The sequence below is a fragment of the Notothenia rossii genome (genome assembly GCF_949606895.1).
Source record: "Notothenia rossii genome assembly, chromosome: 8".
NCBI classification, from domain to species: Eukaryota; Metazoa; Chordata; class Actinopteri; order Perciformes; family Nototheniidae; genus Notothenia; species Notothenia rossii.
Genome location: NC_136906.1, coordinates 1339314 through 1354297, shown reverse-complemented (window position 1 = coordinate 1354297; position 14984 = coordinate 1339314). Strand labels below are relative to the sequence as shown.

Here is a 14984-nt window from a genome sequence, read left to right as displayed (position 1 = left end):
TCATCACTACAGCGCCCATCGTACGGGGCAAATGGAAAATGTAGCTGGGGTAAAAAGGGTGTTACCTTTACTTAATTATGAATGTTGTTACATCAAGGCTGAAAATGCATTTTTTTGGTATTATATTAGTATTATATCTTATGGAAGTGCAGATCCCCTGTCATCCACCAGGGGGTGCTGCAGCACCCTCAGCACCCCTACTTCCCACGGCCCTGTTTATTGATGTGAAAATGGAGACAATTGGACAATTTCAAATAGTTAGCGCCCTTGCAGGGCCTCCAAAGTACAGGGACACGTGGGGATCACACCCACAAAGTGTGGGGGCCATGCACACCCGTTGACCCCATTAACACACTTAAAGGTCCCCTATCATCCTCCTCTTCATCAATATATCACAGGTCCCCGATAATCCTCCTCTTCATCAATATATCACAGTTCTCAGATACATCCAGAGCCTGTCTCTGATTGGCTGAAACACCTAACAGATCATTGCAGCATTACCCATAATCCCCTCTGTTTCAGCCCTGTTTCCAAAGTGCTGACTCTTTGTCTGTTACTTTAGATGAAAATAAGGAGCCCCTCCCCACGCCCCTCTGAGAGACATTTGGTTACAAAGAACTCAATGGGGGGGGTTACCTTGGTTGCTGATTGGCTAATGGTTACTCAAGACAAAACATTGTTATGACATCATAAAGTGGCAAAAATCTGATCAGCTCATTTTCAGACAGGTTTTTATAGAAATGGATCAAAAAGAGAGAGAATCTTTGTTCCTGAAACTTTCAGAGTCTCTTTCCACAGAGGGGACACATGTTGATGTAGAAGAGACATGAAGAAGAGGGGACACATGTTGATGTAGAAGAGACATGAAGAAGAGGGGACACATGTTGATGTAGAAGAGACATGGAGAAGAGGGGACACATGTTGATGTAGAAGAGACATGAAGAAGAGGGGACACATGTTGATGTAGAAGAGACATGAAGAAGAGGGGACACATGTTGATGTAGAGGAGACATGAAGAAGAGGGGACACATGTTGATGTAGAAGAGACATGAAGAAGAGGGGACACATGTTGATGTAGAGACATGAAGAAGAGGGGACACATGTTGATGTAGAAGAGACATGAAGAAGAGGGGACACATGTTGATGTAGAGGAGACATGAAGAAGAGGGGACACATGTTGATGTAGAGACATGAAGAAGAGGGGACACATGTTGATGTAGAGGAGACATGAAGAAGAGGGGACACATGTTGATGTAGAAGAGACATGAAGAAGAGGGGACACATGTTGATGTAGAAGAGACATGGAGAAGAGAGGACACATGTTGATGTAGAAGAGACATGGAGAAGAGAGGACACATGTTGATGTAGAAGAGACATGGACAATAGATGTACTTTAAACTCAAACTATTTGCTGCTTCTAATAAACATATAAAGAAACGCCTCCATTTGAAATGTGTTCAGGGCCAGATCTCCACAACGGGTCAGGGAGGTGAACTCTGGACTGTGTCCTGCATCCTACCCAAAGATTGAGCGGCTATATTTTGAAGATCATTAGACGACCTTTGGTTTTTGGACGATTGTAGGACTTAAGGAACGTCTGTTGTGTTAATAACCTTTTTTTTAAAATATAAATTATTGATCTGTCAAGTTCGATGTTGTCAATATCTTTCCAGCTTCATCAAAGCTCCCTTTTGGTGTTGTTTTCCATTTGAGATGGTAAATATGAACAACTTAAACACCGACAGTACGAGCTTAGCTTAGCTGAGAAAGTGCTGTCGGATGCTTCATATTTACAACGCACGAGAAACAGGTTCGTGCGTTGCTGCCTCGTGTGGTGCAGAAAACACATGGTTAGTTTCTCTCACTGGGAGCAATGGCCCAGGTCCAAAACGACACACAACTGTTAACATTTGGAGGAATAAATAATAAATAATAAATAATAAACTCCATTAAATAAATAGTTTTCTCAAAGGCTTCTCCTCAGTCTACTGAGGCCTGGACTGAAACTCATTTGTGTTTCACTTTGAATACAAAATGGATGAATGTAAATATGCTGTGGTGTTTGTTGTAACACTAGACTGTCTTTAGAGAGGTGGAAGCAGGACAGAAGATGTTCTGTAAGGCTGGCATCACACTGTCCCGAAATTGACACCAGATGGGCACACGAATATGGAATTTTGAATTTCGGGCGAAGATGGCCCCGAACTTGGTCAACAGCCAAGCAACAGCCGAAGCAAGTAGGATGCCTACAGAAGGCCTCAAGATGGCACCCGAACCACACACGAAGATGCAGGGGCGGATCTAGACAAATATTCACGGGGTGGCCAGAGGGTGGCAGGAGAATTTGAGGGGTGGCATCCCCTGGCAGAAGTATATTCTGATTTAATCGCAGTCATATCAATCAATGTTAACTTGGAAATCCACAATATTGATATTTTAACTCAATAACATTTGGTGACATTATTGTGGCACATCAGTAAAACCTTAAATATAAATATATAAGGTGGCACACGTCATTTAATGAATTTTAACTGAATGAGTTGGTTTAACTCTTGGACCAGCAGGGGTACCAAATATGCAGACTGCTGCAATAAGTACATTAACTGTCTCATCGATGTGTGTCTGTATGAATATGATAATATTAACAATCATATTATTCCTATCAGCTGTCAATCACTGTTATGATTCACATATTCATTTATTATTGAATAAACTATATTTTTTGGAGGAGTTAATGATGAATGTTCCTCAAGATGCTTGCTCACCCTCCTTCAAATTTGAAAGACCAGTAATTACTATCATAATTCAAAAGAATCAAAGGAACAGTTCAGCGCCCCACGACTTCATTGCAAACAGTTACAACCTTGACTTCACATCAGAAAGAACAAACATTAAAGAAGTGACTAACTGCATCAGTTAGTGTTAAAAAAAACGTGTATTCAGCTAAAACATAAACATCGCTGCAGTTATGATCCAGTGGAATGCCCATACTCGCCTAGTTAAATCAAAGTGGTTACTTTCTGTTGGCTGGGCAGTGAAGTTTTACGTCTTATTTGACTTTGCTCCCGATTTCTGAGGTCTAAAGGTTGGCAAGTATGAGTCTTCGGTATTTCCAGACAAGTGGCTACTGAAATCAATCTTACTAACTGCTGTCTGTGTGATTACTCCGCGCGAGTTGGCGGACTTTGTTTTGCTTACTTTCACATCATTTTTCATGGCTGTAGCCTACCCCAGTCATACCCTGACCGCAAATACCTCATTCCTTCTGTCCAGTGGTGTAGTGGGGATTTTTTTACTGGGTGGACGGGGTGATGGGTGGACGGGAGACACTCGCGCTCGTGAACTGTCAACGTGGGGGGGTGGGGGGGGGGGCTTGAGGGACGATCCGGCCTTTCTGCGCGATATCACTCAAATGCGGGACATAGTCTCAATGTGTGGGACGCGGGACAAATAATAAAAATGCTGTGTGTGCAGTCCCGCACAGTGCGGGACACCTGGTCACCCTACACACACGGTTCTGCCCCTCACACACACACGCTTCAAATCAAGTTGCATAAATGCTTGAGCTACGTTTTTATTATAATTACTGTGAAATCTGCCTATTATGTTTTCGTCATTATTACAACAAACACACACTTGCAACTGATAACACTGGCAATGATTTTAGATATTAGACTATTAAAAAAAGAAATCATGCTTCAAATAAGGGGGGGTACGGCGTACCCCCGCGTCCAACGCCCACTTGCTTATGTCTACTTGTATCCGAAATGCTTCTCGTTTTGCGCTGTCCCCCCGTTCAAATGAAATCGCCGCCAATCATATTTCCAAGCTCGCGCCAGGGGGGGAGGGGTTACAAGGCTCGCGTCTTGTGCTGCATTCACTTGCACTCGGACATTAGAGATTTTCTCTCATAAATGTCCGATGAGCCACAACTTTTCTTTCAAAACAAAGCTGCCAAATGGGGTGGCAGCTGGGGTGGCAAGGCATTTTTCTGAGGTGGCAGCTGCCACCCCGTGCCACCCTGTAGAACCGCCACTGCGAAGATGTGTATTTTTATAGTAGACTTTACTGATGAGTTAGAATGTATCCAGACTCAACGTAAGAGCTTGTGCTTCTTCGGGGGGTGCTAACATTTAAAAACACACTTTATTCTTTAATTTCTCTGTCTTTATATGTAGAAGATATGACTTTTCTCAAAGTGAAATAAGACCATTTTTACCTGCAGAGGAGGTGCGGAGCCTGAGAAACTCCACCGGCGGTCATGGCTTAAGATGCCCTCACGAATGGCCCGATGTTGTTACGATCAGAGCCGAATTTGAACATTTCCTTTATCGTGTGTCCATCAGGTGTCAATTTCGGGACAGTGTGATGCGGGCTTAACGGATCACGTGGTGCGAGTGCACACCCACTTTTAATCATAGTCAAAACCAGGGGCTCACCTCAACAAAGTCCATTTCAATCAGAGACAGGTTCCAATGTTATTTATTGTAAATAGTTAAATATTAAACAAAACAGGGATCTTTTACCCAAGATCGTCTACTATGATTTTAAATAACGCGTTTAAGTTATTGGTTGAAATTGGAAGAGGATATCTGAAAGGCTCCCGATAATTACAAGAGTAAATTGGAGTTTTTAGAAAAAGTCAAAATTCTTGGAAAAAGTCAAATTTATAAAGAAAAAAAGTCAGAATTATAGGAAAAATTTCAGAATTGTGAGAAAAAAATACAGAATTCTTGGAAAAAGTCAAAATTGTTAAAAAAATACAGAATACTTGGAAAAATTCTGAACTTTAAGAGAAAGTCATAATTTTAAGAAATAGACAGAAGTTTAAGAAAAAAGTCAGATTTCTACTGGCACCATATCTTTGTCATACTCAAGGTGGGACGGTGAATTTGTTTTTCAAATGAAATGTTTTGTGTAGCGTGGTATGGCGGTATTCAAAAGTGTGTGTGTGTGTGTGTGTGTGTGTGTGTGTGTGTGTGTGTGTGTGTGTGTGTGTGTGTGTGTGTGTGTGTGTGTGTGTGTGTGTGTGTGTGTGTGTGTGTGTGTGTGTGTGTGTGTGTGTGTGTGTGTGTGTGTGTGTGTGTGATTAGGGGTTTCACAACTACCAATATTTACTAGTCGACTAGTTTTTCAAAATAGTAGTCGACTAGTCGACTAGTCGTTACGTCATAATAGAGACACACAAAGAGAGGTGTACAACTGTATTTTCTATTGGAACTCATACAGTAACATTAAACACTGCATTTTAATTTGTGTTACATGGCTGAGTAAATAACAAACACTGGACTCACCAAAATCGACAGCAAAAAACTCTTGTTTACATAAATGCCACGTAAATCCAGTGCGCAACACTTTATTCGCTGTCCTCCACGATAACGTCCACCTTTCCATATTTTTGGTTTGAACACCAACGCACCGACATGTGAGGGAAGGAGGCTTGACCGCTTTCGGGTGACAGTGTTGCCTGCCAGGGAAAAAACCCTCTCACTCGGGGTGCTTGTGGCTGGAATAGCCAGGTAGCTTCTCGAAAGCGGGGGAAGCGGTGCACGTTTTCTGCCCACCACTCCAGTGGATTATCCATTGTGGGGATATGCGGTGTCCGCTGGCAGTAATCCCGTAGCTCATCATCACTGTTGACCCGTGTTTTCTTGCTGCTCGTTTGCCTCTGTTCAGTGCTGACGCCGGCCCGTTGCTCACTGGTGCTAGCATTACTGCTAGTGCTAGCTGTCGGCAGCGGGTGTCTCATCTTCAGATGGTTGCGCATAGCAGATGCATTTGTATTGTACTTCAGTACAGCTGTACACAACTGACACTTCACTGTGGAGTTGGTTACATCTTCGTTGAAGTTCTGCCATACATAAGAATGTCGGACGTGTTTTGGAGCATTTTGCAGCACCTCGTTTACCTCCATTTTTTTCACGACAGTCGACTAGGGCCTACAGCGCCGACTAGTGGTAAAGGTAGTCGACTAGTCGATGAGTTGGTGAAACCCCTAGTGTGTGTGTGTGTGTGTGTGTGTGTGTGTGTGTGTGTGTGTGTGTGTGTGTGTGTGTGTGTGTGTGTGTGTGTGTGTGTGTGTGTGTGTGTGTAAGGATAACTTCCTGTCCTGCCTTTACTTTTCCTGTAAAATATTTTACTTCACCGGGTCATTAAACTCTGATAGAAACCTTCCTGAGGGACAAAGAATATTCAAAGAGCAACCTATGAGGCTAAGCTCTGCTTTGCATGGACTTTCTTTGATAGGAAAAGGGAGACGGCGACCTTGTGAAGGTCATGGATGTCACGGTCGCTCTGCAAGCCAGCTGGGTTTTGCACTAGTTCTGTTTCGCCCACACAGAGTGCATCTGAGCTGTGATTGGTGCAGCCAGTCCGTGAATCTAGTATTTTAAATATCATCACCTGAAAACCCAGAGACTCAGCGCTGGCTTCCAATCCGTCATCATCCAAGGTGAGTGCTGGATTTTGTATTCCTTGTTATTCCCTGTACTTTGAACTGATGTCTTGCTTCCAGACTGCAGTGGGTTTAAGGGCAGCACTACAGTTCAGTTAGCAGTAAAGTCAGGTGTTTAAGTGTTGGATAAAGAGCAGAGGTGGTAGAGAGCCGTACTCAAAGGTTGAAATGCTCATTTAGCAATTTGAGATTTAGTTTAGTCAAAAATATATTTGACCAATTTCATTACAATAAGCCAACATCAACAAGGTGACATCCATAACATTTGCATGATTGATGAAAGCACTTCACTTAGTGCATTATAGAATGTTCTCTAATGAATACACACTACAAAGTAAACATACATATAAATGCTGATGTGACTGCAGGTCTGTGGAAACCATGATGAGAAAACCCTCCGTCCTGCTGCTGCTGCTGTTTGCTGCCGTGTGCGGGTCTACTCTGAGACCTAGCTTTCATTATTACAATGGAAAGAAGATATGGAGGGAAGCACAGACCTTTTGCAGAGAACAACACACTGATCTGGCCACCATCAGAGCCGGAGAAAAGTTGGAGGTCACACTTGGTGCTCGCGCATGGATCGGTTTGTACAAAGAGATTCCAGAATGGAAGTGGAAATGGTCGGAAAGAGATGAGATCGCCAATTTCACCAACTGGGTAGTCGGTAAGTCTTGCAAGCACGAAACTTTAGGATATAGGATATTAGGCTTTTAAAGAGTCCTCTCCTGCTGATGTTCAGGTGTATATCAGTATGTAGAGTCTCTACTTTAAAGAGTCCTCTCCTGCTGATGTTCAGGTGTATATCAGTATGTAGTGTCTCTACTTTAAAGAGTCCTCTCCTGCTGATGTTCAGGTGTATATCAGTATGTAGTGTCTCTACTTTAAAGAGTCCTCTCCTGCTGATGTTCAGGTTTATATCAGTATGTAGTGTCTCTACTTTAAAGAGTCCTCTCCTGCTGATGTTCAGGTGTATATCAGTATGTAGTGTCTCTACTTTAAAGAGTCCTCTCCTGCTGATCTTCACCAACCTTCTCCTCACTTTCTATCAATAGTGTCTCTGACTTAAAACAAAAGCAGAAAAATAAAGACATGTTTCTGGTTTGTTATGTGAATCATGTCACTTTTTCTACTTCTTGCAGGTCAACCAAATGGGATAACTCAGAACTGTGGTTCAATTTACAATGATACTCACGAATGGGCTGACTATTTTTGTGACAGAGGACTCAGTTTCTTGTGTTACAAGGAGACTCTGGTTCTGGTGAAGGAGAGGAAGACGTGGGATCAGGCTTTGAGGCACTGCAGGCTTCTGGAGGCTGAAAACCCAGATGAGCCAGTGGACCTCACCTGGAACTACCGCTACGACCTGGCCTCCGTGCGCACTCAGGACGACCCCGCCTACGCACGCCTGAAGGCTGGAGAGGCTTCCACTGACCAGGTGACGGAGCTTTCTACACAGAGTTTGTGTTTTAGAGAAACTCCTCCTGTGTGTTGACATTTTGCACACTGAGATTTGTTCTGAGGCTGTCAGCGTTAACACTCGATCTTCATCTGGAAACATTAAGGAGTTTAGAGAAATACACACAAATTAATCCAATCATCCAGACTCCTATAAAACTAGCATGGAATCAGTGTGAATACTACCATACGAGTATATGTGTAGTACACATTATACAGAGGGCGATCACAGTGTGAGTACTACCATACGAGTATATGTGTAGTACACATTATACAGAGGGCGATCACAGTGTGAGTACTACCATACGAGTATATGTGTAGTACACATTATACAGAGGGCGATCACAGTGTGAATACTACCATACGAGTATATGTGTAGTACACATTATACAGAGGGTGATCACAGTGTGAGTACTACCATACGAGTATATGTGTAGTATACATTATACAGAGGGCGATCACAGTGTGAATACTACCATACGAGTATATGTGTAGTACACATTATACAGAGGGCGATCACAGTGTGAGTACTACCATACGAGTATATGTGTAGTACACATTATACAGAGGGCGATCACAGTGTGAGTACTACCATACGAGTATATGTGTAGTACACATTATACAGAGGGCGATCACAGTGTGAGTACTACCATACGAGTATATGTGTAGTACACATTATACAGAGGGCGATCACAGTGTGAGTACTACCATACGAGTATATGTGTAGTACACATTATACAGAGGGCGATCACAGTGTGAGTACTACCATACGAGTATATGTGTAGTACATATTATACAGAGGGCGATCACAGTGTGAATACTACCATAACAGTATATATGTAGTACACATTATACAGAGGGCGATCACAGTGTGAATACTACCATAACAGTATATATGTAGTACACATTATACAGAGGGCGATCACAGTGTGAATACTACCATACGAGTATATGTGTAGTACACATTATACAGAGGGCGATCACAGTGTGAGTACTACCATACGAGTATATGTGTAGTACACATTATACAGAGGGCGATCACAGTGTGAGTACTACCATACGAGTATATGTGTAGTACACATTATACAGAGGGCGATCACAGTGTGAGTACTACCATACGAGTATATGTGTAGTACACATTATACAGAGGGCGATCACAGTGTGAGTACTACCATACGAGTATATGTGTAGTACATATTATACAGAGGGCGATCACAGTGTGAATACTACCATAACAGTATATATGTAGTACACATTATACAGAGGGCGATCACAGTGTGAATACTACCATACGAGTATATGTGTAGTACACATTATACAGAGGGCGATCACAGTGTGAGTACTACCATACGAGTATATGTGTAGTACACATTATACAGAGGGCGATCACAGTGTGAGTACTACCATACGAGTATATGTGTAGTACACATTATACAGAGGGCGATCACAGTGTGAGTACTACCATACGAGTATATGTGTAGTACACATTATACAGAGGGCGATCACAGTGTGAGTACTACCATACGAGTATATGTGTAGTACACATTATACAGAGGGCGATCACAGTGTGAGTACTACCATACGAGTATATGTGTAGTTGAAAAGTAGGGAATTAGGGAAGGACTGTATGATGAAAGTTTCACTCGGAATGACGAACGCCTTGGGGTGTCGGTAAGAACACAGGAGTCTTGGTAGCGGTTAATTCCTTTTACTGAAGATATCAACACAACAGTCACAGTATTACAGCCTTGAAGCAGGTGTAGTGTATGTATATGTGTGTGGTCTATAAGAGAGAAATACAAAGGTACAAGTATAATTACAATCTATTATACCAATATATTATACAGTGAAAATATGCATAACTTTCGCATTAACAGTACTAAATAACATATTCTACCAGGCTAATTGACTGCTCAACAGGCAGGTTGTAATATAACCCTTACACATATACTGCACAGATAATTCCTTTAACTTACAGTAAAAAAGTTAATATGCCATCTAAACATTAGACATTGCCAACAGGGTCAAACATAACAATTCAGATGGAGAGAAGTACAGCTACGTAGTGCTAACATTAGCTCTGTTAGCTTAGCTTAACTTGTCGATAATAACCGGAGTTAGCCAAATCCAAAACAACTAATATGCCGTGAAAGGCTTAATACTGTCTAGTCCCATGCGAGTAACATTAACTTACTGTTGGTCAGAGACGCACAAAGCTCACACACACTAAGTTGCCACTAAAGGTCCAGGCTGCGCTCCGTCGACATGACGTGCTTCTCCCTTTTCTCCTAACAGCTGCACTCCATGTGCTTAATAGGTACAATTGCGCGTGACGCCAACAGAGGGCGCTGGAGTAACAGTCAGCCGGCTTTCCAACATTGGTACACATTATACAGAGGGCAATCACAGTGTGAATACTACCATATGAGTATATGTGTAGTACACATTATACAGAGGGCAATCACAGTGTGAATACTACCATACCAGTATATGTGTAGAACACATTATACAGAGGGCAATCACAGTGTGAATACTACCATACCAGTATATGTGTAGTACACATTATACAGAGGGTGATCACAGTGTGAATACTACCATACGAGTATATGTGTAGTACACATTATACAGAGGGCAATCACAGTGTGAATACTACCATACCAGTATATGTGTAGAACACATTATACAGAGGGTGATCACAGTGTGAATACTACCATACGAGTATATGTGTAGTACACATTATACAGAGGGCGATCACAGTGGGAATACTACCATACCAGTATATGTGTAGTACACATTATACAGAGGGCGATCACAGTGTGAATACTACCATACGAGTATATGTGTAGTACACATTATACAGAGGGCGATCACAGTGTGAATACTACCATACGAGTATATGTGTAGTACACATTATACAGAGGGCGATCGCAGTGTGAATACTACCATACGAGTATATGTGTAGTACGCATTATACAGAGGGTGATCACAGTGTGAATACTACCATATGAGTATATGTGTAGTACACATTATACAGAGGGCGATCACAGTGTGAATACTACCATACGAGTATATGTGTAGTACACATTATACAGAGGGCGATCACAGTGTGAATACTACCATACGAGTATATGTGTAGTACACATTATACAGAGGGCGATCACAGTGTGAATACTACCATACGAGTATATGTTTAGTACACATTATACAGAGGGCGATCACAGTGTGAATACTACCATACGAGTATATGTGTAGTACACATTATACAGAGGGTGATCACAGTGTGAATACTACCATACGAGTATATGTGTAGTACACATTATACAGAGGGCGATCACAGTGTGAATACTACCATACGAGTATATGTGTAGTACACATTATACAGAGGGCGATCACAGTGTGAGTACTACCATACGAGTATATGTGTAGTACACATTATACAGAGGGCGATCACAGTGTGAATACTACCATACGAGTATATGTGTAGTACGCATTATACAGAGGGCGATCACAATGTGAATACTACCATACGAGTATATGTGTAGTACACATTATACAGAGGGCGATCACAGTGTGAATACTACCATACGAGTATATGTGTAGTACACATTATACAGAGGGCGATCACAGTGTGAATACTACCATACGAGTATATGTGTAGTACACATTATACAGAGGGCGATCACAGTGTGAATACTACCATACGAGTATATGTTTAGTACACATTATACAGAGGGCGATCACAGTGTGAATACTACCATACGAGTATATGTGTAGTACACATTATACAGAGGGTGATCACAGTGTGAATACTACCATACGAGTATATGTGTAGTACACATTATACAGAGGGTGATCACAGTGTGAATACTACCATACGAGTATATGTGTAGTACACATTATACAGAGGGCGATCACAGTGTGAGTACTACCATACGAGTATATGTGTAGTACACATTATACAGAGGGCGATCACAGTGTGAATACTACCATACGAGTATATGTGTAGTACACATTATACAGAGGGCGATCACAGTGTGAGTACTACCATACCAGTATATGTGTAGTACACATTATACAGAGGGCGATCACAGTGTGAGTACTACCATACCAGTATATGTGTAGTACACATTATACAGAGGGCGATCACAGTGTGAGTACTACCATACGAGTATATGTGTAGTACACATTATACAGAGGGCGATCACAGTGTGAGTACTACCATACCAGTATATGTGTAGTACACATTATACAGAGGGCGATCACAGTGTGAGTACTACCATACCAGTATATGTGTAGTACACATTATACAGAGGGAGATCACAGTGTGAATACTACCATACCAGTATATGTGTAGTACACATTATACAGAGGGCGATCACAGTGTGAGTACTACCATACCAGTATATGTGTAGTACACATTATACAGAGGGCGATCACAGTGTGAATACTACCATACGAGTATATGTGTAGTACACATTATACAGAGGGCGATCACAGTGTGAGTACTACCATACGAGTATATGTGTAGTACACATTATACAGAGGGCGATCACAGTGTGAATACTACCATACGAGTATATGTGTAGTACACATTATACAGAGGGCGATCACAGTGTGAGTACTACCATACCAGTATATGTGTAGTACACATTATACAGAGGGCGATCACAGTGTGAGTACTACCATACCAGTATATGTGTAGTACACATTATACAGAGGGCGATCACAGTGTGAATACTACCATACCAGTATATGTGTAGTACACATTATACAGAGGGAGATCACAGTGTGAATACTACCATACCAGTATATGTGTAGTACACATTATACAGAGGGCGATCACAGTGTGAATACTACCATACCAGTATATTTGTAGTACACATTATACAGAGGGGGATCACAGTGTGAATACTACCATACGAGTATATGTGTAGTACACATTATACAGAGGGTGATCACAGTGTGAATACTACCATACGAGTATATGTGTAGTACACATTATACAGAGGGCGATCACAGTGTGAATACTACCATACGAGTATATGTGTAGTACACATTATACAGAGGGGGATCACAGTGTGAATACTACCATACCAGTATATGTGTAGTACACATTATACAGAGGGCGATCACAGTGTGAATACTACCATACGAGTATATGTGTAGTACACATTATACAGAGGGGGATCACAGTGTGAATACTACCATACCAGTATATGTGTAGTACACATTATACAGAGGGAGATCACAGTGTGAATACTACCATACCAGTATATGTGTAGTACACATTATACAGAGGGCGATCACAGTGTGAATACTACCATACCAGTATATTTGTAGTACACATTATACAGAGGGGGATCACAGTGTGAATACTACCATACGAGTATATGTGTAGTACACATTATACAGAGGGTGATCACAGTGTGAATACTACCATACGAGTATATGTGTAGTACACATTATACAGAGGGCGATCACAGTGTGAATACTACCATACGAGTATATGTGTAGTACACATTATACAGAGGGCGATCACAGTGTGAGTACTACCATACCAGTATATGTTTAGTACACATTATACAGAGGGCGATCACAGCAGCTTCGTGGATGCTTTAGCTTAGTGTCGGTTAATTGTCAGAGTTGATTCCAGTAATTCAGGAATCATGCTATAATAAACCTCCTTTATTCCAACACAATGACTACATTTCAAATCCACTGACACCACACATGCATGGTCCTTGTTCAATAAAGACGTGTGTACATAAATATCTCACCTCTCTGCTAAATGTGGTCAGGTGTGGACGGGCCTGCGCTTCCTGGCGGGTCAGTGGTTCTGGACGGGCGATGGAGAAGCCGAGCAGAATGTGGACGAGGAGATGCAATGTGGCCGGACTCAGAGTTTCTGTGGCGTCCTGGTGAAGAACAGCACCAAGCGCTACGAGACGGAGGACTGCAGCAAGAAGCTAAACTTCCTCTGTTACAGGAAACCTTGAAACAATCAATCTGTGGAAAAGCTCTTCTCCCTCTTCTAAGGTTCAGGTTGTGTTTATGTGATTACTGTAGGCTAGCTCAACTAGGCGTGGACTGTCCTTTCTATTGTTTCATCAACTGGAATAGAGCTTTATTGATTATATATTCTTTCTCTGATATGAAGGAATCATCCTCTACAAAGGTCCACATCTGTTCTTACATTAAGGAAGTGGTCACAGGACAATACATTCAACATGTCCTTCCACTTGTATTATTCGTGTGTAAACTGAGTTTCCTGCATTATTACATTGCAGCTGTTCTTCACAGGAGGAGTCTCCCCAGAGTCTGGATAGTTCATCAATGCATGTGTGATATTTAGAAGCAAAGCATTCAGCCAGAAAACACTGGACTTTCATTTGAGTGGAACAATCCTTTTCATAGGTTCATTTCAGATATATGATATGGTCAATTCCCCTGCTGTGGGACTTATAAAGGAATTCTGATTCTGTTTCTGATATATTTATACAAATAAAAGTTCTACATTGACTTTTGTCATTATTGAATAAAGTTCTAATAATTGATATCCCTGCTAGCTAGCTGAACTCCTCCTGAGTTTGATTGATTACATTTAAATGGATCCTCCATGAGCATCGTTCACTTTTCCTCAGTGTTTATCAGGGAGTTGATCTGAACCATGGGGTCATTTTACAACATGGCCACCAGGGGGCGCTATGAGGCTTCAGAAAACCTTCTCTCAGTGGGATGAGACTCTTTCCTGACTCGTTCAGCTTCATGGAGATCAAGCTGCAGACATGATCCACCAGCACCACGTGTTATTCACCATACCATGCAACATGAGTGTTTAGGACGCCGTGCAGAGGCCCGTTTAGAAACTTGTGTCCGGACTGGGGGAAGTACAAACTGACATGTAAAGAACTGGTTCTTCACAAATAATACACCGCAGTTATTCAGTCATGACAATAGCATACACGTTACAACTGTTCATTGTCAACATCTGACAGCCATCCCGTACATAGGAACACATCAACAAGGTTCAAGGCTTTCATTGGTCATACCAACATAGCTACAGTGTAGTTACCAC

General features: G+C 41.8%; 1 protein-coding gene across 1 annotated transcript; it reads left to right on the top strand.

Moving 5' to 3' along the window:
• Window positions 1-5096: 5096 nt before the first annotated feature.
• On the top strand, window positions 5097-14428 carry LOC307016782 (lymphocyte antigen 75-like). The gene is made up of 4 exons (XM_079646114.1): window positions 5097-6451; window positions 6823-7118; window positions 7594-7889; window positions 13708-14428. The coding sequence occupies exons 2-4, from the start codon at window positions 6836-6838 to the stop codon at window positions 13903-13905; spliced, it is 777 nt and encodes a 258-aa protein (XP_079502240.1). The 5' UTR covers window positions 5097-6451; window positions 6823-6835; the 3' UTR covers window positions 13906-14428.
• The last annotated feature ends 556 nt before the right edge of the window (window positions 14429-14984 follow it).